Source organism: Carcharodon carcharias, chromosome 17, assembly GCF_017639515.1.
Source record: "Carcharodon carcharias isolate sCarCar2 chromosome 17, sCarCar2.pri, whole genome shotgun sequence".
Classification (NCBI taxonomy): domain Eukaryota; kingdom Metazoa; phylum Chordata; class Chondrichthyes; order Lamniformes; family Lamnidae; genus Carcharodon; species Carcharodon carcharias.
In genome coordinates, this window is record NC_054483.1 from 12,901,833 (window position 1) to 12,927,307 (window position 25,475).

Consider the following 25,475-nt stretch of genomic DNA (forward strand, 5'->3'; position numbering starts at 1 on the left):
CATGTGTCAAGCAATGACCATTTCCAACAAGAAAGAATCGAACCATCGCCCCTTGATGTTCAATGGCATAACCATCACTGAATCCCCCACTATCAGCATCCTGGCGGTTTCCATTGACCAGAAATTGAACTGGACTAGCCATATAAATACTGCAACTACAAGAGCAGGTCAGAGGCAAGGAATAGTGTACGAGTAACCCACCTCCTGACTCCCCCAAAACCTGTCCCATGTACAAGGCACAGGTCAGTAGTGTGATGGAATATTCCCCAGTTGCCTGGCTTGACACCATCCAGGCCAAAGCAGCCCACTTTGACTGGCACCACATCCTCAAAAACCTTCACTCCCTCCACCACCAACACATAGTAGTAGCAGTGTCTACCATCTGCAAGATGCACTGCAGGAATTGACCAAGGCTCCTTAGACAGCCCCTTCCAAACCCATGACCACCACCATATAGAAGGGCAGCAGATAAATGGGAATACCATCAATTGGAAGTTCCCTTCCAAGCTACACATCCTGATTTGGAAATATTTCACTGTTCCTTCACTGTCACTGGGTCAAAATCCTGGAACTCCCTAACAGCATTGTGGGACTGCAGCAGTTCAAGAAGGCAGCTCACCACCACCTTCCCAAGGGCAGCTAGGGATGGGCGATAAATGCTAGCGCAGCCAGCGACGCCCACATCCCATGAACGAATGAAAAAATGTTACCTTTCCACAAACAAAGCTGCAGATGCTGGCAATGTGAAAGGTCACAGTCATGAAACGTTTGCTGTCAGCAAACTTTTTCCAGTATTTTTTGTTTTTATTTGTCATTGGTGCGAGTTTCCAATGTTTGTTAACTCCGCTCGCTGGCTCAGTGCCACACCACATATACCTTACCCACCGATCTTTGTGGCGACCAGGTTTTTTTAACTGTACTGCCTGGTACAACACGAATCCATTTAACCTGGGAGCTTTCATACTGCCTCGGGCTGCTTTTTTTTGACAGGGATGTGGTCCCCGACGCCAAGTATCCCCTGGGAGCTAGTTTTCAATCCTTGCTGGTAGTCATGTTGGTGAAGCAGAGATCCAATGGAAATAAGATAGGCATAGCGTGAAGCAGCGGCTATTAGGATTTAGAACCACCCCGGTGGCCAGTCATTACCCGCGCGCTAAATGCTGGAGCTGGTTAATCACATTATGAGATGTGCAGGATTTGGTTTTAAGAGATACATTTGTGTGTAATGCATTGGGGGGGGGGGGGGGGGGGGAGTAATGAAAATATCCTTTGACAAAAATCGCTGCTTGCATTACAAAGAGGATAATGTCGGCTTTTCTTGGAGCGCATGATGGTCAGGCAGCTTCGGGTTTAAGGCCAAAAAAAAGAGAATCCTGAGACTTGCAGCTGCCGGGTTATTTGTAGTTATTTGGTTCCTTCCAATGCATTTATGATCGACTGCGTTAACCATGAACTTTTCCGCAACAGAATAAGATATTCCGCTTTCTGAATTAGCGAAGCTGTCACGACTTCAGCGACGAAGATGTGTCGTCTCCTCCTCCTTCCGCCGCCCCCGCCGCCAATTCTCGGAGATCAGGGAACGACGAAACTGGTGACGTCCGTTTGTAGCGCGGCAACCGAATCGGGGAACCGGCGATTGACGGCCGCCTGGCCAATCAGCAGCCAGCTGCCGGCAGCGGCGTCTCGCCGGAGCAGCCAATGGGGCTCAGCCGGAGGTGGCGCCCCCCCCCCCCAACCCAACCCAACCCAACCCGCGCGTGTCCCGCCGCCCGCCTTTTGCGAACGTCAAAGGGATGTGAAAGGCAGGTACGCGACGACGGTGGTGGAGGCGGAGACAAAGGAGCATCCTTATTTTCTGCTAATTGCGGCAAAAAAAATAATAATAATTAAAGGAAAAAAAAAGCATGGCTCATAGCAGCTTTCACCTTTGCCGCAGCCTGGGCAGGTTCTGTGTTCAGCACCGACAACTACACCTCAGCGTCCGCAGGTGGGTATCCTTTCCCCTTCGCCATGGTGAGGGCTGAGGATCGTGACCGTTGAATGTATGGGGGAGGAGGGGGGCGGGGGCGATGCTTCCCCTCAGCTTCGCTGTTTAATGTACGCCGGGAGGTATATGGGGGGGGGGGGGGGGGGGGGGTGCATGTGGCAGCTGCCGCATGATGAAATATCTCCAGCCGGTTACGCGAGAGCCACCCCGAATCGCACCCAACCCCCCCCCCCCCCCCCCCATTGAACATGGGGCGGGCGGACTGGCTGGGGGGAGCAGGGAGCCTCTTTTTTTGTTTTAATTATAAAATAGACACATCTATAATTCAATTGTCTGCAGACCAGCAATAAAACTTCCGAGACGTGGTGGAAACAGAATGCTCCCGATCAGCAGACTTCCGCTGCCTTGATCCCAGTTAACGTTTGGCTGCCTCTTATTTGAGGGGAGAGGATGAGAAGCTTCATTCATTGGAGCCGCAATTAAACTTCCAAGAACTGGAGACGGTTTATAAATTGTGTTTCCATTCGTCTGCAAACTACCCCCCCCCCCCACCCCCCAACTTTTTTCTAGGTTTTTTTTTGGGGGGGGGGCGCGGTGGAAGTAAAAGTTGCCAACTCCTTTTAAATAAAAAAAGTCTTACTGAAGTTCTGTTTTGTTAAATAGGCTGATTCCTGGTTAAGGTTGTTTACCGGTCACCTCTTGCTCAGTCTCATGTTTTACTAAAACGTGTTCTGTTTCTTTCTGAAGAAATCTCAATGCCCCGAGTTTAGAAACTGCAGCAAAGCCAATTTTTTTTTTCCCAATAAACTCAAATATATAATCTAAATTTAGGAGTGTATCAAGTTTCCTGATGGGTTAGTGCCAATATTCGAACTACATGCTATTCAGCTCTTCCTGCAGGCAAGGGCGGAAAAGTATGTAGCTTGCGCTATTATCTGTCGTGGATCCCAACTTAAATCAGGATCTTGGTCGGTCCATTTCCTTTCTCCAACTAAGTCCATTTGCTGGCAGAGTGATCCAGATATTCTATCTGAATGTTGTTTTTTGTATTTGCAAGTACAATTTGTTTGTCAGACTATTTTGTGGCTACTGAATGAAACCATGGTACTGAATGAAAAGCTAAGTATAGAGCAAATAATTGCGTAAGTCAGTGCCAGACCTGCTGAGTTTTTCCAGGTAATTCTGTTTCTATTTAATTACACTTCAGTTGAGAAGGCTTTTGACAATAGCTTATATTGAAGATAGATTCCTTAGGAGACTCGTTAAATGTGTGAAGTTCTTCGACAATCTCCACTTGCCATTTTTTTTTAAGTCCATGGGAATCTTTAAAGGTCCACTTCAAAATAGCAGCTGACGATTCTAAATCAGGAGCTTGGACAGTTACTCTACCTCAGTTCTATCAGTTCCCAGGAAGTGTGAGTTACACTGCCAGGAAGATCTGTTTAAGTCCAGTCCATTGCTAATGTAAGTATCAGAACAGTTGAAATGTTTTTTGGCGAGGTGTCATGGCAAAGTATAATAAACTTGCCATGGATACTGCAGCTCTTTTTGGACATCAAATGATGATATTTGACCATTTCTTGTACCATGCACACACACACTTCTACCATGGGAATCAGTTAATAATTGATATTTGGTGGCCAGATTTAGTTATCTGGTTACTTTGAATCATAATTAATATGTTGAATGCCAAAACCAACTTGGGAATTTGTGTCAAGCTTCCTTGTTACTATTTGCGCATATATTTTAAGCAAGCATAGCACTGCGTTCAATGTGGTAGTATCCCTTCAACACATTGTTACTAGGAGCAATCCTCCTTGTGGGGGGAGGAGGGTATATTTTGTTTGAACAATGAGTACTGGTGATGACATGGGGCCTATTTGGAATGCATTAAGTAGCCCAATGTGTTGGGCTAGTTAAAACCTCCAAACTGTGAGAAGTCAAATAGTGTTTGAAGTAATCTTGATATAAAATTAATGTTTGTTCCACAGTCTAATTCTTCCACCCCACTCCCCACACAAGTTGTCAGCCCTTGTAATCGGGGGTCAACAAGCTAAAGGTTAATTCTCATTGCCATTATTTAAAATAAAGGGACAGATGAATCCCTTCCTTGTATGAGCACAATACCACCCAAGTTTTGTGAAGTTTCTCTTCTGACTGGTTGACGTGCTTTGATCTGTTGCAGTGTCTGCTCGTCTTCGCTGGACTTTCCTGTTCTAGCTCCTCCTTATTACGCTTCCTGAAAAGCTTCAACTCATGGTAAAAAAGCACTAAAACATAGATGCTATGCTTTTTGGAAAGTTACTCTATTTCCCAATGTTATATAGTTTGATCAAAATTCTCAAGTACTATCAAACCAGTCTGTTTTTTTTCCTTTGTTTTTCAATCCTTTAAGTGCCCAGACTTCTGAGAAATAGGACTTGAGTGCTGGCAGCCCTCTATTCCCATGACTAAAGTGATTTTTGTTTTAAGTGAAAGCTAAGACAGTTAGTGCCTGTAGATCATTGAGCACTGGATGAGCATTAAAACCAAGTTTGATCTGGTTCTCATCCTTTGTCCCCATAAGCACTCCCCAATCAGGTCATTGGATAAAGATCAGGAGCAGGGATCCAAGCCAACCTTCCCTCCTCTTGACCTAGTTTACTGAGACCAATTGTAGTACCATGGCCCTACCCTTGAACTGATTGATCACAGATAGGGAATCACACCATCTGCTGTTATTTCTTTGATTTTAGTGGATAGTATAGAATCTGCTTCATCAATAATCAGTCTTATATGTTTCATATCCCTTGGTGTTCCTAAACTGCATTAAATGAAAGGGATGTCTTCATTATGGGCAAGGAAGTGATATTCTGTGAGATTCTCAATCTGTGCTGCTGGTAGTAAGAAGACTGTTGGTTTGAGTCCATGTTAGGAACATAGGAAACAGGAGCAAGAGTAGGCCATTTGGCCCATCAAGCCTGCTCAGCCATTCAAACAGATCATGGCTAATCCTCTATCTCTGCCATTTTCCCCACTATCCCCATATCCCTTGATGTCATTAGTATCCAAAAATCTATCAATTTCTGTCTTGAACATGCTCACTGGTCTTGAATGAACCCCAATTTTGTGCAGCTAAATGTTATTAGATTTAGACCCAGCTGCAATCCCGATTCCTCACTATCAGTTCCATTACTGTCTTGGACTGGACCAGACTGTATCTTTGATGCAATGTTAAACCCCCAAACTGAGCTTCAAACCCATATGCAGCGTTTTGTGGCCTGTAAGATTATGGAAATGATTTTACATTGTGCTTAATGTGGAATGAATACAAAACTAAACTAAAACAGTGTGGATGCTGGAAATCTGAAAATACTCAGAAGGTCAGGTTCTCTCTGGTGAGAGAAACAGAGTTAACATTTCAGATTAATAAATTTTCTTCAGAACTGGAAAATGTTACAGATATAACAGGTTTTAAGCAAATACAGAAGCAGGGAAGGAGGAGAGGGGACGAGTAGAAGGAAATGGCTGTGATAGAGTTCAAGACTGAAGGGAGACGGCTAACATAACAATTATGATTAAACCACAAGAGTAGGCTGAATTACTTGAAACCATGTGCTTTTGCCAATTTTCCTCTAAACACAATGGCCTTTGAGGAGAGAGATTTTTTTTGACATTGAAATAGGATGTACCCCACGGGTGTAAATGTTCATAAATCTATTAGGAGCATAGAAGCAGGAGTAGGCCATTCGGCCCATCAAGTCAGCTCCGCCATTCAATGTTATTATGACTGATCATCCACATCAATAATCCTCTACACATAATTGACAGGTTTCTAAATACCAATCTAAACATACTCAATGACTGTGCTTTCTTAGCCCTCTTGGGTAGAGAATTCCAAAGATTCACAACCCTCTGAATAAAAAAAAATTCTCCTCATCTCAGTTCTAAGTGGTTTCCCCTTGTTTTGAAATTATCCTCTGGTTCTAGACTCCCTAACCAGGGAAAACCTCTTACCTGCATCTACCCTGTCTCTCCCTTTAACTATCTTGTTGGTTTCAATGAGTCACCTCTCATTCTTCAAAACTCTAGAGAATATAGGCCCAGTTTCCCCAATCTCTCTTTATAGGACGGTCCCACCATGCTGGGAACAAGTCTGGTGAATCTTCGTTGTACTCCCTCTATGGCAATAATATCCTCCCTAAGGCAAGAGGACCAAAACTGACACACTACTCCAGTTGTGGTGTAAACAAGGTTCTAAACCATTGAAGCAAGACTTTGCTACTGCTGTATTCAAATCTTCTTGCGATGAAGGCCAACATACGATTAGCCTTCCTAATTGCTTGCTGCACCTGCATGTTAGCCTTCAGTGACTTAGTGACCAGGATACCCAGGTCCTTTTGTACATCTACACTTTTTAATCTCTCACCCTTTAGGAAATACTCTGTGCATCTGTTCCTCCTATTCAAGTGGATAACCTCTCATTGGACATTGATTCTATGATTGTTTGTTTAAAATATATTATAAAAGAGTGCTGCGTAGCAAAACTTGGGAACTTTATCTGCCTTAAAGGCGAGGTATTCTGTATGGCCTTGATCTGATTCTGGAGGCATCTTTACGTGCAAGCTTCTAGATGTAGCACTGCGTGTACAGCATATCATTTACCTCAGGTGATTCCAAGGATCTATCCTTAACTGTCTCCTGTTTCTTGTCCATATACTTCCTCCGTGGAGACAGTGTCAGTTTCCATGATTACACTAACATCCAGCTCTACCTCATGCACCTCTACCACTCCACTGCCTCTCACTTGTCAGGCTGCTTGTCTGATGATCACTGCTGAATGAAGAAAAGCTTCCTTCACTGAATATTGTGAAGACCAAAGTCATTCTCTTCAGTCCCCACCCCAAACACTTCCTTAATCACTAACCATCTGGCTGTTTACAATTTTGGTGTCTTATTTGACCCCATAATGAACTTCTGACCACCTATTCACGCAACCACTAAGATTACCTATTTCCACCTCTAGCATCTGTTCATGCCTTTTTCACCTCTAGACTTGGCTATCCTGACACATCCTAGCCATCCTCCCATGTTCTAACCTCTTAAACTCGAGGTCATCGAAAACTCTGCTCATTGTGTCCCGACTTGCACCAAGTCCTAATCACCTGTGTGCTTGCTGACCTGCATTGGCTCACAGTTAAACAACACTTCAATTCACCTCATGCTTGTTTTCAAATCCCTCCTGGCCTCCCCTCCAGTCTTGGAACCTTCTGACCAGTTCTGTTCTTTTGGATACTCCTGATTTTTAAATCCTTCCACCATTCCCTGAGCTCTGGAAATTTCCCTAAACCTCTCTGCCTCTCCCCCACCCCCTCTCTTTCCTTTAAGATACTTCTTAAGACCTACCCCTTTGACCAAGCTTTTGGTCACTCCTAATATCTTATGTGGATCAGTGTCAAATTTTGTTTAATGCTGCTGTAAAACCTCTTGGGAATAAATACTACATTAAAGGTCTATATGAATTCAACGGGCTGCTGTTGTCCCAATCTTTTCAATCTGCTAATGAATAGTATAATGCTGACACAGCCACATCCTGTCCCTCTTCCCCCATTGCCCCTGTTTTCTACCTACACTGGCTCCTGGTTCCAATGTCCATAATTTTTCCTTGCCACCCTTGTATTTTGATCCCTCCATGGCCTTGCTCCCATTGAATGCTAATCTGCAAAAGCCCTACAGTCCCATCATTCCATCAAGATTTCTGTTCCTTTGAGTTGGACATCTTGTATGTTATTCCATCCTCACTTACCATGATTGTAGCTACTTAAATCCCACGCTCTGTAAATTTCTCACCTCCTTTAAAACCCCTCCCCTCTTTTCCAAAATTTCAGTCATTCTTCCTCATTGCTGCTTCTGCAGAATGCTTTAGGTTATTTCTCTGCATTACCTTGAAGCCATGTTGATGTCAAGTGCAAAGTCCTCAAATATGCAATTAGTTTAGAAATGTATGAGTTAAGGGCAACCAGCTTGGATTTGATGAGGCCAGCTTATATTTCAAGAAGTGACCAGTTGGATATGTGCAGTGAATACAGTAGACATAGCAATTATGAATTTTCAGAAGATGTCCATCAGAATATCTTGAAATTGAACATTCAGGCGTATGATCTAAGAATAAATGTAGCAGCATAGAACATTGGTTAATGGGCATAAAACAAATAGTTGGGATAAATGAATGTTGCACTAGAAAACGGTTGGAGGTAGTGTAACTCCCCAGGAATTGGTGTTCTGATGCACTTGTGTATTTTTTTAATTTAAAAAAGATTGGGGTTTGACATGGGAAGCCCAATCTCAAACTATAAAGAAGCAAAATATATGGCTTGGTAAACAGTGAGAGTGGCATTAAAAGACTGGAGGAATATAACCCCAGGAATGGGTAAATCGGTAGAAATTGCAGTCTTTGTTCAAGTGTGAAGTGGTACGTTTTAGGATTTTAAAAAAATGCAAATGTACATATAATTGAAAGATGCTGTGGCTAAACAGCTAGACCAAGGAGATGAAATATCTGGTGTTCTCAAAGTGATGGTGAAAGGCAGAAAAGGTCACAAAAAATGCCCAACAATATTTTGGATCTTACGGATGGTGGAAAAGAGAATGAGCTTTGTAGGAAAGTAATAAATTTAGTATAAAACATTGGTTTGACCACAATAGGAGCACTGTGTACAATTTTGGTTGCCTAACCAAAGAAAGGGAGCAGAAGCCATAGAACTTAAACTAATTAGCTGATTTTGGGAGGATGGCAAACTGTGGTTATGAGGCAAGACTTGAGCTGCTTGTAATATTCCCATCAGAGCAGAATAGATTAGAAAGTAATTTTATTAATCTTTTTTAAAAAAATATCCTGAAGGGTTTTGGTAGTGAATAGCAAAGAATGATGTCCTCTGCTTGAGAAGTTGGCGTTCTAAGATTGAGGAAAGAGGTTAAGAGGATATCTCGTACATTGAGGGTTGTTGCCGCAGGGACACTGTTGCATCATCTTGGGGATGGGGCAAAGTGACATTAGATAAATATTTGAAGTTGAAGAGGCAGGGTAAGGAGCAGGACTGAAATTCATTCATGGGATGTGGGCTTTGCTGGCTGGGCCAGTATTTATTGCCCATCCTTAGTTGCCCTTGAGAAGGTGTTGGTGAGCTGCCTTCTTGAACTGCAGTAGGTACACCCACAGTGCTGTTAGGGAGGGATTTCCAGGATTTTGACCCAGTGACAATGAAGGAACAGTGATATATTTCCAAATCAGGATGGTGAGTGGCTTGGAGGGGAATTTCCAATTAGTGGTGTTCCCATTTATCTGCTGCCCTTGTCCTTCTAGATGGTAGTGGTCATGGGTTTGGAAGGGGCTGTCTAAGGAGCCTTGGTGAATTGGCGTATCGGCTAAGAACTGATACATGCATAATGCATGGCTTTCATGATTGATTATTAGCCACCGGCCTGTGTTTCATTCTGTAAATGAACAAGAAATTAAATTAAGGTGAAGCAAAATTTCTAAGTTGGCTCTAATATATTTGGTTAAATTTCAGCCTTGGTGATCCTAATTTAAAATCTTAACTCAACGGAAAGCCTTCATAAGTACTCCTGTCCTCCATCCTGTCAAATATTCTTGTCAAAATCCTCTTCTAATTTCAGAACCGAGGCAGTGATCATCTCTGGAAGAAGGCTTGCAAGGCAGATCCAAAGAGAGGCTAAGCTTGATGTGGAGAACTGGGTTGCTGATGGGAACAGGAGACCACATCTAAGTGTTGTCCTGGTTGGAGATAATCCAGCCAGTCATTCCTATGTGAAAAACAAAACAAAAGCTGCTGCTGATGTAGGTACGGATCTCGATGCATTGTCTGTGTTATCTATCTGACTTAGCTGCCCTCTGAGCCATCAGGAAAGCCAAATATCTTTTAGGCAGAATTATTAGCAAAACCAAATCCACTTGAGAGCAATGTGGAAAAGTTGGGGGACTGGGGAATATTGACAGCAGCACTGCTTCAGAGAAGACATCTAAAACTATTGATAGAAGAAATGCATTTGCATAGCCCTTTTCATGACCACTGAACATCTCAAAGTGCTTTACAGCCAAAGTACTTATTAAGTACTATCAAATAATAAGCATAGTCACTGTTGCAGTGCAGGAAATGCAGCAATCGATTTGCGCACAGCAAGCTCCCACAAACAGCAACATTATAATGACCAGAAAATCTTGTTTTGTGATGCTGATTGACTGATAAATATTGGCTAGGACATTGAGGATAACTCCCCTGCTCTTCAAAATGAACTCGGGCAGGCAGATGGGGCCTTGGTTTAATACCTCATCTGAAAGATGGCACCTCTGATGGTACCAGCAATGACTCAGTACTACACTGGAGTGGCAACCTTGGTTTTTGCACTCAAGTCCTCAAATGTGCACCTTAAGAACTTTGAAACTCGGGGCAAGGGTACTGTCAACTGAGCCACAGCCGACACAACCATGACAACATCTATTTGTAGCTCTTAAACTGATAAAATGCCCCAAAGTGAAACATGTGGTCTTGAAACTAAATTTAGTCCACTGTATCCCATTATGATAGGATATGTAACCTGTGATTAAATTCAATGTCCATTTGGTAGCAAGAAGTTTGGTCAGTAATAGTTAGCTGGAGCTGACAAGATGGCTTGCCAAGTTGCAAGTGCTTGCATGCCTGCAAATAAGCCAGCTTTACAAAGAATTCAATACTGCCCTTATAAAAGTGAACATTCTACTCCTCTACTCACCCAACCCTGATGAACTTTCTTTTCTCTTGAGTTTGTAGTCAAAAGGATAGTAATAGGTTTAAATTTATTTTGATTTTGATTATTCATTCAGAGAGTTGTTGGTCTACAAAAGGAAGGAAGAAAGCGGATTTACTTGAAACATTTGTGTTACATAACTCCTTTTAAAGTAGAAAAACAGGATAAGGTGCTTCACAAGCAGAAGTTGACACTGAGCCAGAGGAGGAGATGTTAGGCAAGCAAGTAATTGTGCACCTGCGGTTGCTGCTCCTTTCATTACAGGCCTACTTCTGTTCTCCAACTTAAATCACCTCAGAACACTGGCATTCTTGAAATACTCCAGTCACAATACTAAATTTGCACTTGCAGATATTGCCCCTCTTCTCCTCGATTAACATAAAGCCATTTAAAAGTCTTTTCTAAAATCCCAGAGTGGTTTCAGGCCTTAAAATTTTGCTTTGCTGCAATGAATTTCAGCTTTAACATGGTAATTCTGAATATACTAGCTTTCCAGGATTGTACTAAAAGCTAAATCAGTAGTGTAGAAGTAGATTTAGTCATGTGCAGTTCAAGTCCTGTATTATGGTGTTAGCTTCCAGAAGGTCAAAATGTTTCATCTTGGACCTTTGTTCCACAATGCATTAAGTTTTGTGGACAAATGTAAATGACATTAGCTCTTCAAATTTCCTAGTAATACCCCCTTGCTGCAAACACAGAAAATAACTGCAAATCAGCAGAAGTACTCAAAAAGCAGGTTCCTGAAAACCCACATCTATTGAAATAAAAGGATGTGATTTCTGCATTCTGCAATGAAAAGTCTTAAGTTCAGTCAATACACTGAGAACTAACTGAGTGCTTTCAACATTGGTATTCCACAAAAAAGACTGTGCTAGGGAGATGGCCCTAAGTGAGAGAGGGAGAAAATAGCAGCTTTTGACAGCTGTATAGCAAGGGACTTAACACAAGAGCATCTCTGTGAATTTTGAGCAAGGACATGATCTGACGTGTAAAGTACAACAGCAGCCAATGTTCTTTCTGAAGATATGCATTCATTCCATGCCCCAGAAACAATAAGACTGAGGAAGTAAAACTTAAGAGTAGGCGAATGAGAGTGGAAATTCATAGATCAGATATTTTTAAGTGTTAAGCTGACCTTGAGGCGCTCTAGATATAGACATTGACTTCAACAATTTCTGATCCCTTTTTGTTTTGGTTTTGACTTTTCTTCAGTTCAGTAATTTTGCTCTCATTAACTTCTTCCCAAACAATCTTGTTTCTTTACTTGTCCGATTATCTCCCATTTGCACCATGAACCTTTTTTTCCATTTAATCTCTTCTGTTTTCCACCCTATCACAGACTTTTGCTTTTGTTTCATCTTGTCTTCCCTCTTTTACTGCTTCTGTATTTGCTTTAAACCTGTCACGTCTCTTAACTTTTGCCCAATTCTGATCAAAGTCCATCAGCCTGAAATGTTATCCCCGTTTCTCTTGACAGATGCTGCCAGACCTTCTATTTCCAGCATTTTCTGTTTTATTTCATTTTTCCAGCTTCTACAGTATTTTGCATTTGCATGAGTGAGTTAACTATATTTTGATTAACTCTCAAATTGACAGCACTGACTACTACAGACAATAATAAATGTTAAAACAAGTTGGTACAATCATTGACTGGAAGATTGGTGCTCCTCTTGACCACAAAGCATTTGAATATGACCATAAGACAGGAGCAGAAATTAGGCCATTCGGCCCATCAAATCTGCTCCGCCATTCAATCATGGCTGATAAGTTTCTCAACCCTGTTCTCCCGCCTTCTCCCCGTAACCTTTGATCCCCTTACCAATCAAGAACCTATCTATCTCGGTCTTAAATACACTCATTGACCTGGCCTCCACAGCCTTCTGTGGCAATGAATTCCATAGATTATATAATTTTGGCTGTTTTCTTTGTAGTAATGGTTGTTTTGACTTAATGAACAGGTATCACAAGTGAGACAATTCTGAAGCCAGCCAGCATCACAGAGGAGGAAGTGCTGGATCTGATTACCAAGCTCAACAATGATGATAAAGTCGATGGGTTGCTTGTGCAGCTACCTCTACCTGGTAAGAGATTGTCATACAAATGAACTATTTACTTGAATATTTAATTGAACAAAAAGGTGTGTTTTTTGTTGGACTATTGTTGCAAGTTGCGTATGGTATCTCATTCAGTTGTTTGGCTGAGTATCTGGAAATTCAGATGCTGTATTAGTATGCACTGAAATGGTTAAATGAATAATGATTTTTTTTTCCAAGTTTTCTTAACTTAACCATTCTGTTCTTTTAACTATTTTAGCTGTTGGGCCAAGTTACATTGCAATATCAGTAAAATGGTCAGACAGTGAAGGTGAACATTGAATTTGTCATTTGCTTTACTACAATATACACATTACAGTGCAGCACAACAAATAATTTTCTTTAAAAAAAATTGAGACATAAAAACTATTTAAAAGACTTTTAAAAAAAACAACTAATCACATCTACAGATGGCATTTCCTTTATTCAGAGACAATGTGGGGCAGAGGCTATTTTGAATAGTGTGCTGCCAGAGCATTTGTAAGTTATAAACAATACAAAGCTTCAGCCTTCCCATCTGATGAGCGAAGAAAGAGTCTGACTTGGTTGCTAGGCAATTTCCACACCTGGGTATAAAGAGCTTAAATGTTTTATTCTTTATCAGTTCCGTTAGTACAGATCCATATGAATGCTGTCTTTGCATATTAAAAGGTGGTTAAATGAGCCTCACCATGAAGTAATATAACCAAAGATGTTTACAGCACAGCATGAGGCCATCCAGTTTATTGTGAATATTCAGGCCCGTTACTAAAGCTAACTCCACTGCCCTGTTTTTTTTGACCGTAGCCCTCTATCTTCCCCCATTTCACATTTATCCACTCCATTAAAAGATGCACTCGTCTCTGCCTCAGTTGTTTTATTTAATAGCAATTCACATTTCGAGGAATTGTTTCAGCCACTGGTTGGAAGAGTCTTTTCATATCCAGAGCCTTTAAACTGTGTTTATGAATCACTATTTGTATACCCTCTTATTATTTGTTCAAATGTATTATCAGCATCTTCTCTGCTATAAATTGCACTTCGTTAAATTAAGTTACACCTATTTGTGGCTTAGCAAAGTCTTTTGCACTCCACGCTGTGCTGGCTGTCATATCACCCACCCCCCACCGTGTCATCAGCAATCTATGACCTTGTACAACATGGATTTGAAAACATGTCAAGAACAAATGTGTGCATGGCACTGACTAAGAAATACTCTTCAAAGTTTCCAGGTTCCGAAGGAAACTTACAAAATGCTGTTTCACTCACACACACACTCACACACTCACACACTCACACACTCACACACTCACACACTCACACACTCACTCACTCACTCACTCACTCACACACTCACACACACACACTCCAGATTGACCTGCCCCTGTCTTTGTTTTGTAAAAGATACACTTACTGCCATATTGAATAGTCAGTCAATAGCTGCCTGGAGAATACTGAGGAATAAGCAAGGCCTTTAGCCTGGCTGTGAATGGTCAGAAATTTTCACGGCATGTGGTGCTTAGCAGGGGCAGACCATAGAAAAGCAGTGGGGAGGGAAGCAGGCAAAATATTTGCTAACTTTCATATGGTGTTTAGATTTTCCTCATTCTTTTGAACCATATTCACTGCTTCTCACTTAGCATTTTGCCGGTGACATGGAATGCATCGGACACTAGTTTTAACACTTGGAACCACAGGCATTCCAGAATGAGACCTGGAACAGAGCAACCACTTGATAGTATCTTTTTTTTTCTCTGCCCATGCCTAGTGGCACATGAAATAAACCACTGCTTCCACTGCTCTTGGATTCAGAAGATCATGGTCTGGGTTGTTTTCTAATGATGATCTTTTTTAATTTAAAAAAAAAAATGAATATAGAGGTGAAAATGAATATAGGGCTTGAGTTTGGAAGTACTGGCAAGATGAGATGGATTTGAGAGGGGAGGTCGCCACTTCACTCCCATCAGGAACAAATGTCCTATTGAATGTCAACCCAATATTTGGAGAGCAGAGCTCTTCCTTCTGCTTACCCAGGGTGTTTGGTGGTATGGGGTACAAAAAAGAAACTAAGCTTAAAATACTGTAACACCACCTCAGTGGTTCAGTGTTATGTTCCAGTTTTTCTCTCGAATCCTATGATCGGATCACTGCTTTGCATTCATTCCTAGGGTTTGATTTTGTAAAGGGATTGGGCCGATTGGTCTGTGCAAGTGTTTATGCTCCACAATGTTTTCAATTTCATTCTAACTTCATCTCAACCTACCAACATGCCCTTCTATTTGTTCTCCTTTGTTCTTTTCTATTTTCCCCTTAAAACACTGGTAGCCTTGGAAACCAAAACACTGGCAGCCTTGGAAACCAAGGTCAAAATGTCTGCCTTGGTTTTGTGTTTGTTAGATTGAATGTGCTTGATAGTACAGTCTGGTTTGAATCTTAAAAAGGACGAAGTGAAGTACACTAGTTTTTAAAGTAGTGAATTATCCTAATGGGTTGGTTCAATGTTGAATTACTTTCGTAGAACACCTTGATGAACGCAAGATCTGCAATGCAGTGTCTCCGGCTAAAGATGTAGATGGATTTCACGTGATCAATGTAGGTCGCATGTGCCTTGACCAGAAGTCCATGCTGCCGGCTACACCTTGGGGAGTATGGGAAATAATCCAAAGAACAGGTGATTTAAATGAACATCTCTTGGCCCTTGATTTTGACGGTACTATAATGACAGCTTACTTGAGCAACAATATTTAAATCTTTATATATAGCTTCCTATCTAAAAATCTTTGAACTCAATGAGGAGTTTAATATTCTTGTGCCTCATGTTTAAAGTAGACTGAAAGTTCACTGTAGTACTGAGGGAGGGTTTGGACTTCAGATTTAATGCTGAACCATCTGCCTGGTTAGGTGAATTGTGTGGCACTACTTGAAGAGTATTGTGTTCTCTTGGGGGGGGGGGGGGGGGGGGGGGGGGGGGAGCGGTGTGTGTGTGTGTGTGTGTGTGTGTGTGTGTGTGACTCCCCACAGAAATCCCCTTCACCAACATCACCAGAAACATGAAACTGGTGTTGACAGGAAGAGCAATAGTGTACAACTTGATAGATTTGGGAAGCTTTGGCCTCTAAGCAGATGTATAATACTTAATAGGACAGAGAAACAGAAGTTTCAGGTGGATGAGGACGGAAGACACAGGTTCAGTGTGGCAACACAAATTTTTGACTGATGTGGGAATATTTCTTAATACTACAGGTAATCAACAGTTTTGTACGCCACCTGGAAGAACAGCTAAAGTCTGGGGACTTAGTACTATAAAGGGAGATGGCAGAGTTGGTATTCTGGAAAGATGATATTAAATTTTTATGGTGGTAGCTGTGTTGTTTGGCTTCATCAGATTATGGTTATAGCCAGTGGCAAGGCAAAACAAAAAGACTGCATTGTTTTGGGAAATGTGTGGCCAATATTTAAGAATATAAGTTGTACTCATTTTTGTGAATTAACAGGATAACGTTTTTCCAACCAGGCATTCCAACTCTCGGCAAGAATGTTGTTGTTGCTGGACGGTCAAAAAATGTGGGAATGCCCATCGCTATGCTGCTGCATACAGATGGTGCGCACGAGCGACCTGGAGGTGAGGAGTGAAAATGATGTACTGCGAAGAATTAAGAATTTAACAGAACTTCATTTTGTAGTTCCATCTAATTTTATTTATCCTTCTTAACTATTGTGCAAAATGAGACTCCCATGGTGAAACTTTGCAAATACCATCATATTTTATTCGACTCCTAAATCTTGGTTAGTAAAAACAGAAATGGTTTGACCGTGATTTTAGGAAAAAAGACTCATTAGAAGCCTGTATAGCTTTTTTTATGTACTTGGGAAAAGAAAACCACTCTTAAAGATTAGCTGTAGGATTATGCTGCTATTTGCTTTTAATTTTGCAGCAAAACTGAATCCCCTGGGACCTGAAGCTTGCACTGTTGTGCATGTAATGAATTGGACTTCATAGCAAAGGTTACCAATTGCTGCCATCTTAACAACCACGGATAATGGTGACCGCCCACCATAGTTCTTTATTAAGACTGTATTGCACACAGTTATTACATTCAAGCTAAAATTCAATCATATACTGCTCGTCCCCTGTTGCATTTTTGACCATCTTTTAAGAATTTACCTTTTTGTAAACCTTTTTAAAACAAGACGCTTTTTTTTAAAAAAGTGGTCTTTGATGTTTTCTCCAATGAACCCTTACATGGGTGATGATTTAAGTGATATGATGTGAACAGCAATCTACTGTCTTTGGATGATTTAATCTTGACTACAGCAGCCACGATTCTCAATATCCAATTTGAGTCGAGAAATAATTATCTGTTGTTTTTCCATAAGGACTGGTTCCAAGCTTTTGCTGCTTCGCTAATGTATGTCAAACAACCTGCCTGTGCCATGTAGACTGGTTGCCTCTTGTAGGTACCAAGTAGTCTCAGTAAACATTTATGTACTGACTATTGTTCCGACAAAACTTGATAAAAGATAGTTACCCAGAAGCACACTTTTGTCAAAGTAGTGTTCTGTTGAAGGGTCATGAGGACTCGAAACGTCAACTCTTTTCTTCTCTGCCGATGCTGCCAGACCTGCTGAGTTTTTCCAGGTAATTCTGTTTTTGTTTTGGATTTCCAGCATCCACAGTTTTTTGTTTTTATCTCTGAGGCTATTTTCTAATTTGCTTGAGGGGTGTGTGATCAGTCTGTGATTGGTCCCAATGGTGATGGACATCAATTAATGTCACTTCTCACTATTCTCTGACTGGTTTCTTAAAATGCCAATTACCTGTAGGATCATCCCCCTCATCAAAGTTTATTTCTGTCATTTTAGTAACTTCTTGCTAAGACAAAAGGATTTTTATATGGTATATTCCATTTGTTTAGGATAGGGGAGGCATGTTGCCCTGAGACCATCATCTCAGACTCTGCTTAATTGGTACAGGTTACTCATTAAATCAAAACCTTTATTGATAACTGTCTTTGCAGGCCATCTGCTAGGTGATGTTTTTCTAATTGTTGGTAATTGGAATGAGTTACTTTACTTTTAAAACAAAAGGATGCTTTGTAAAAGTTGCTTATAACCTTAAAACCATGTAATACAAAAGATTGCAAGATACTAATATAAACGATTACAAAATAAGTAATACTTGAAAATTATGCAGAGTTTGTATAAAATTGAAGTGCATAGCAGTAATCAGTGTTTAAAATAAAAGTAGTAAAGTCTCCTTATACATTTAATTAATACATAGTCTTTAGTGATAAAAGTCTCAAAAGATTATACAGCTGCAAAACTACTCACACGCTGTCTACAAAAGTTAGTTCTTAATACAAAGAATACACTGAGCCAAATGTAATTACTTTCTTCTGAAACACTACAAATTAAACTAACTTAACGTAGAACACAAATGTTGTTATTCTTTCACTCCTCTTTATTCAATAAATCCCTCCTAACTTTCTTTTTCTGATAACACCAGATTCAGATAAAGTTTTACGATGGGAGGGGATGTAGACTTGCCCATTCAACCTTGTAGGCGGTAAGTCGGTGTGGCTCTGTAAAATGGAGATAAGTGCAACAGGGGCCTCTTCATCAGTTGTTCTGTAATTAACTCACTAGTATGTTAACTCTTGTCAAATGAAGCCAAGTAGAGTCACGTGATATTAAATGCTGGAGTCTTCTATTGGTCACAATTTAAAAGAATAGTATACCATAAGGTTAACTGATCAGTATACTTTTATTGTGTGATCTAAACTAAACTAAAACTAATCATTAAATATCAATTTCCCAACATACTGGAAATATAACAAGTGTTGTATTGCAGGGGATGCCACGGTGACCATCTCTCATCGATACACTCCCAAAGACCAGCTGAGGGAACACACCAAGCTTGCTGATATTATTGTGGCTGCAGCAGGTGAGGTTTCAAACTTCAGGAATGTTTGAGACTGGAATCTTCAAGTAGATGTCAAATGTGGTTTGGTTTCGAATGCAAAGCACGCATTGTGTTCATGAGGTTTTGATAAGTCAAAAACAGCAAATAGAACATCCCCAAAAGTGTTAACTCCAGTATGTGACCATTTGACAGTACCATTCAACCACATCTTAACCAAAGTCTAAGCATTATTAATATTTTTGTGGGATCTAATCTTTACTTTCAAGAGAAATCTTTATTTTCATTGAGGTGAAGGCAGGTTCAGTTGAACTTTTTTCTTAAATTGCTGTGTTGGGTGAACTTGGCAGTTTTTTTTGCCATCAGTAATTGGAACTGGCTCAGTTATGCAATATCCTGTGACTATTCAGTGACTATGACTAATGTGCAAACCCTATTAGTCAATAGTTTCATTTGTATCTTGCAATCTTTTAACTTTTGCATAAATCCCCAGTAGTAACTTAAAAGAAAAAGTCTGGATTAGCACGAATTCAGGATTGCTTACCTGCAGGAGGTTGTGTAATCATAACACAAAAAATAGGAGCAACTGTAGGCCATACAGCCCTGCCTGCCTGCTCGACATTCAATAAGTTCACGATTGAACTTGTACATTAACTCCGCTTTGCTGCCTCTCTGCATTCCTTTCATTCCCATAGTGTCCAAAAACCTATTGATTACATTAATTGACTGAGCATCCACAGCCCTCTGGGCTAGAGAATTCCAAAGATTGGTAACCGTTTGTATGAAGAAATTTCTCCTCATCTCAGTCCTAGATGACTAACGCCTTACCTAGAAACTGTGACCCCTAGTTCTGGACTCTGCTGTAAATTTTATATGTTTCAATCAGATCACCTCTTCTTCTAAATACCAAAGAAGATGGGCGCATTCTACCCCATATCTCAGTATAAATGAATGTTGTTTTTCCAAGTATTCTGACTTGATCAGCTTCCCTTGTGCATTGCAGGTATTCCTAAGCTAATCACAGCTGACATGATTAAAGAAGGAGCAGCAGTCATTGATGTTGGTATTAATCGTATCCAGGACCCTGTCACTGGGAAGCCAAAGCTTGTTGGTGATGTTGATTTTGAAGGTAATGGAGGCTTAGCAATCAGTTATTAAAATAGCACATGAAATGTGGAGAATGTGTATTTGAGTGTCTGTCTGATAAATTGAGTTATGGTTAGTCAGCTGCAGAAGAGAATATAGTCTACTGCTAATTCTGTTTAGTGCTTTAAAAAAAATACCTCATAATTTGAAATAAGTTTAAAGAAATTTACCTTATCATTTGAATTTAACAACAACTTGGATTTATATACCACCTTTAACATAATAAAGTCACTTAGTGAATATTAACGATAAAACTTTCTTGACACCAATCTGCACAAGCTATCAGGACAAATTATCGACAGCATGCTAAAAGAGGTAGGTTTTAGGCAGCATCTTAATGGAGGAGAGAGGCATAGAGGGAAGTCCAGCTCATTCATGAAAATCAAGGGTATATAAGAGACCAAAATAGGAAGAGTGGAGAGATCATAAAGGCTTGTAGAACTGGAAGATGTTTCCAGATTGGGTGGGGGGGGTGGAGTGGGGGAGAAGTGATGGATAAATGAGACTTTGTTACCCACATCTTAACTGACACCATGAGAATAAGTTTATGTAAGGTGGTAGATCAAAGGCCGGCAGATGAGCAGTGGAGTAGTGAAGTCTGGAGGTAACCAAAACATGGAGGAGAGTTTCAGAAAGAGCTGAAATGAGGCCGGGTCAGAGCCAAAACAATGTTATGGAGATAGAAGTAGGCAGGCTTAGTGGTGTGAAACTCAACACCAAAGCTCGGCTTCAGACATTTGCTGGGTGGTCACAAAACTGTTTGTGGCAGGGATGACAAACAGTGGCTCCAGTCTTCCCAATAGTTCGATGGAAGAAATTTCTGATCCAACATTGGATGCTGGACAAGCAGTATGACAAATCTGAGGCTTTCAAAGGTGATGGTGAGGGGGGCCCCAAGTGTCGTCTGCGTGAAAATGAAACATTTTTTTTTGCATGATATCACTGAAGAGCAGCATATAGATGAGAAATAGAAGGGGACCAAGAATAGATCCTTGAGGACTGAAGGGAACAATGCAGAAGTGGGAAGAGAAGGCATTGCTGGTGATTCTCTGTGTACCGTTTGATAAGAATAGAGCAAAGCAAAGTCAGTTCCATCCAGCTGGACAATGGTGAAGAAGATGAAGGCTGTAAGGATAGTTTGGCACAGTAACAGTGTCTTTTTGACTTTGCTAAGGGCCATTTCAGTACTGTGGCAAGGTCGTAAAACTGGTTGGAGAGCTAATTTAGCAAATTTGAATGAAGAGAAGTGTCGTGTTAGTTATTACCCAGCCTCTCCACTGCTATGCTCACTTCACTTCAGGGTAAGTTTTAAAACAAAATATCACAGTTCTACTCAAGTTCAGGCGTTAGAGAGCTCTAGTAGGAGGTCTGTCTTCATGGTGTTCATTCTTCACCTCCGAGCCAAGATGGGAGTGTCACACAGCCAAACCCTACCTTCATATCCCCAACTTCAGAAATATACATGGTAAAACAATTGTAACAGCCCTGGCAGAGACCAGTTCCCCTGGTCATTACAGTACACCTGAACCTGGAGTCCTGCAAAGATACAGGATTGAGCATCAATGCATGCACTGTTTGAACCAACAAGTTGAATTCTGCACACCAATTTTTAAGATTGTTTTAATAAACTTTAGTTATATCACGTTTTCAGAATGCAGGTGGCACAAATGGTTCACATGGATTAGTAGGTACCTGGTAGATGAAATTTCCACACATTCAATTTAATAGTCACAATTGTTTGTGAGCAAACATTCCAAGGTGCAAGAAAAAGCAAGGCCCCGCATTAAAATCTCAGGCTAAGTTTTTGGAATGTTGATTTTAATTTTCATGCTTGCCAACTGAGGCTGGAGAAGCCTGTAAATTTTCAAATTCTGGTCAATCTCATTAGATTAGTGAATTGAGTTATGAACTAGCTTGTGACTTGTTCAATGCCTCTACTTACTTTGCATGTGATTTCAATTTTCTTGAACTGGGAAATAAATGACAATGGAATGAGACTACATTATAGAGTGAATAAACTTGTCATTGTTCATTGTAGGATTTTCATCTTTTGGGAATTTGGGCATGGATTGTTGTACAATATTAGAATGTAAGATGGTTACTAAGTGTACATGGGCTGAATACTGCCTGTTTTATTACTAGACTATCAAAACTAATTAGCATTTAAATAAGTGCTCCACCTATGAACTTCCTAACTGAATGCAATTGGAAAGCCTGCAATCTAACCCTGCATTAAGTGCAGGTCACACTTCATAATGGGGAGATTTTTTAAAAAAAAGTGATCTTGCAATATTCTTTTCAACTTGTGCCATTTTCAGAGGTGAAGAAGAAAGCCAGTTTTATAACACCAGTACCAGGAGGAGTTGGACCCATGACAGTTGCAATGCTGATGAAGAACACCATCATTGCGGCCAAGAAACTTTTGAAGCTGAGGGAGAACTGAACATATTGTTACCGCATGGTAGTGCCACAGAGAAATGGGACAAAGTACCCTATTGAACATTCCAATGTACTGTTTTACATCTACACATACCAAAGGCTAACAATTGAGCAATTTATTTATTTTCTTATTGTGCTTGAGGGTGTTGCATTTTTCATTTTGCATTGAACATAATTTAGTTACAAGTACCTTAGTTAAGAACCTGAACTTATGTGCAATTTTATAGTTTGTGTAGGAAGCCTCTCAGTAACGCAAGTCCTTAGGCCAATTGTTGGTTATATCTGTTCCCTTAAATGATACGAAAAGCTGGTTTTGAAGTTGTAATGAGCAGACATGGAATTTTGCATGCCGGAAAAGGCCCTGGTATACAATTTATTATGTGTTCAAAGGTGTTTATGAAGGCAATCCGGCAAAAATGCTGATTCAGTCTTTTGGTACTCACCAGGAACATTTTAAATGTAGACAGTATTACACTGATGCATAAAATAGCCAGTATCATTTTGCTGTACTCTATTCTCGAGGAAGGAAAGCCAACAGAAATTCCATAAATTATTTGGGCAGACTCCATTAAGTTCAAATAATGTAAATGCTTTAGAATAGCTGAGGACAGTCATTTTGTTGAAACACCATGGTTACAAGGTTGGTGATGTCGTGCATTGGCACATCACCATGCCCTTCCACAGAAGGTTGAGACAGAGCCTTTATGATCTGCATGCCAGGTGAATACCAGGCAATCCTCCTTTCTCCTCCCACCCAAGTAGGCAGTTGGTGGATCATAAAGGCCTGTTATACTGCTGGCTGGTCAGTTTGGGTGAGGTGAGCAGGCTGCTCTTGGGCTAAGTAAGAGTGCTGTGTTTCAAAAGAGACTAATGCTGGATACTGAAAGTTTTCATGTTTCATATCTGTTACAGGCTGGCATAGTTATGATGTTTGCATTTTTCACAGCGCTGTGAACTACAAATATGGAGGTAGAGCTGTTGTGCAGCTGGCAAGATTGACTTCCCAGGCTGTTACAAACAATGACCATGCAGTAATTTTGATAAAAATCTAAATTTCCATGGTCATATCAACTGTTTCAACAGATTAAAAGTTGTGCAGTCGGCATACTTGAAGAATGTAGTGACCAATCTAACGCTTGGTAAAATCTACATTTTTATTGTTTCATGCCAGACATACACGCATTGAGGCATAATGTGTATTATTGACATGCCTATTTATGGTAAGAGTGGTTCAGGCTGTGAATTAAAGTTTCTTAAAATTTCAAAAGTAAATCTCGGCTCTGTCATTGTGAAGCTGCCACAAACTCCCAGAGACTAAGGGCCGAATTTCTGCTCTTGGGTCGGATAAGCAGAGTTGGGAAGTTTCCCTTCTGCAAACCTAACTTGGGAGAAACTTCCCTGAAAGGTCTTATTTTTACTGTGGTGTATGGGGCGTACGGGTGCAAACTGGAGTCTGGCCCATTTTCTCCCTGGAAACAGTGCAGAGGCAATTGCAGAGGTGCTGCTGAGTGCTGCGGCAGGCTGGTTGAAAGGTCTACCTCTGCTCCTTTTTGACTTTGTCCCAGTTATGATAAAAACAGTAAAACTAAAACCAGCTGTCTAGTCCTCACCCCCACTCTGCACACAGTTCATGCCAAACTTATGCCCCACCCACCCCATGACCTATTGAGCCCTCCATGCCAAATTAGTCAAATGTACGACACTTATACTGCAATTTATTGCTGTTTTACAGAGCAATTGATCACAGTTGGAATGAGGTCCCTACATTGCCAATTCTGCATGTTTTACGGAATTACACTACCTTTATACTAAAATCCTGTTGAAAGTTACCATGAGTTTTACCAATCATGCAGGTTCTATTTGACAAAGCCCTTTAAATTCAACTGAAGAGGAAACTGATTCCTGGTTTGATTCTGGATCTAATATGTGCTAAAACTGGATGCAGAGCAGTTGGCTTTGTGAGCAAACTATTCAAGCATTCCTTATCTCAGTAAGCGTTGATGGAAGATAATGTATAAAAGCAAGGATGGAGTAGGCTCCGCCATAATCTCCCCATTTGCTTCTCCTCCTTATTCCCTGCTCTGCATTCACCCAGCACCACCACCGCCCCCCCCCCCCGCCTCAATAATCTCTACTTCATGAGAAATGGGTGCCTGGGTGATTTTATCTGAAACTATACTGCAGCAAAGTGTTGCCGTCTTCAAGAATCGGGAAAACCAAATGATGGAGGAGGAAAGGTGGAGTAGAAAAAAAAATGATGAATGCTTTCTCATACCAAGGAGCCACCATTCTTAACAAATCCATCTAATTAATTTGTAAGAATTGAAATTGCATTGTTCAGTAATTGTTGAGTCCTAACCATGTTGACAAGGAAGATAAGCAGCTCAATAATTTCTAGAGCTTTGTTTTAATTGGAAGGAACAAAATTAAAGTAGGAATAACCCTGGTCCAGGGGCTGGTTTGTACTGAATCAACAGTTAATCTGAGGCCATGGTTTGGGGAGAATAATATCAACCCAGGTTTCCTGCTTCCGATGGCTAATTGGTGTCACTAAATTAAAATAAACTTTAATTTTAAAATACACAAAATGCTGGAAACACTTAGGTCAAGCAGTGTCTGTGGCTAGAGGTAAAAGAGTTAACGTTTCAGGTTGATTTTTTCTTCAGAACTGGGAAAAGTTAGAGATTGAGACCAATCTTAGATGGTTAAATGTAGAGGAACTGCACCGTGAGATGAGAATACACTTCACTAAATTGAAAATACAAGTAAATTGCTGTTTTACCCGGGATGTTATGGGCTTTGGAACGGTGTATAGGGAGGAGGTGAAAGGACAGGTCTTGTCCTTGCGCTTGTTTGGGAAGCCGAGGTTGATGGTCAAGGAGTGGACAAGGGTGATGCAGAAGGAACACTCCCTTTGGAATGCTGGGTGGGAAGAGGGGGATGTGTTTGGTGGTGCCTTTCTGTTAAATAAAAGATAAACAATCATGTAGACCACAACAATAACCAGGTTTAATTCTGCTTAACCAGGCTCACCACTGACATTACCATGTGTCATTTGGGAGTGTTTTCTGCTGATGATCTCTCTTGCTGTGTCCCTTATTTACCTTTCCAACAGCTGCTGCTTTCA

The 25,475-nt window shown here is 40.8% G+C and overlaps 1 protein-coding gene across 1 annotated transcript; it reads left to right on the top strand.

Annotated features, from left to right (window-relative positions):
* Positions 1-1,754: 1,754 nt before the first annotated feature.
* Positions 1,755-23,615, top strand: mthfd2 (methylenetetrahydrofolate dehydrogenase (NADP+ dependent) 2, methenyltetrahydrofolate cyclohydrolase). The gene is made up of 8 exons (XM_041209990.1): positions 1,755-1,987; positions 9,644-9,828; positions 12,730-12,852; positions 15,362-15,514; positions 16,358-16,465; positions 18,695-18,787; positions 19,767-19,892; positions 22,228-23,615. Exons 1-8 carry the CDS (start codon positions 1,905-1,907, stop codon positions 22,350-22,352), a joined length of 996 nt encoding a protein of 331 aa, XP_041065924.1. The 5' UTR covers positions 1,755-1,904; the 3' UTR covers positions 22,353-23,615.
* The last annotated feature ends 1,860 nt before the right edge of the window (positions 23,616-25,475 follow it).

What these genes read in the sequence shown, in the direction of transcription:
- mthfd2 (XM_041209990.1), top strand. Translation starts at nt 1,905, where the DNA reads ATGGCTCATAGCAGCTTTCACCTTTGCCGCAGCCTGGGCAGGTTCTGT. An exon ending in TGTGCAGCTACCTCTACCTG is followed by an intron (nt 12,853 to 15,361) that starts GTAAGAGATTGT and finishes TTACTTTCGTAG; the next exon opens with AACACCTTGATGAACGCAAG. An exon ending in GGAAATAATCCAAAGAACAG is followed by an intron (nt 15,515 to 16,357) that starts GTGATTTAAATG and finishes TTTTCCAACCAG; the next exon opens with GCATTCCAACTCTCGGCAAG.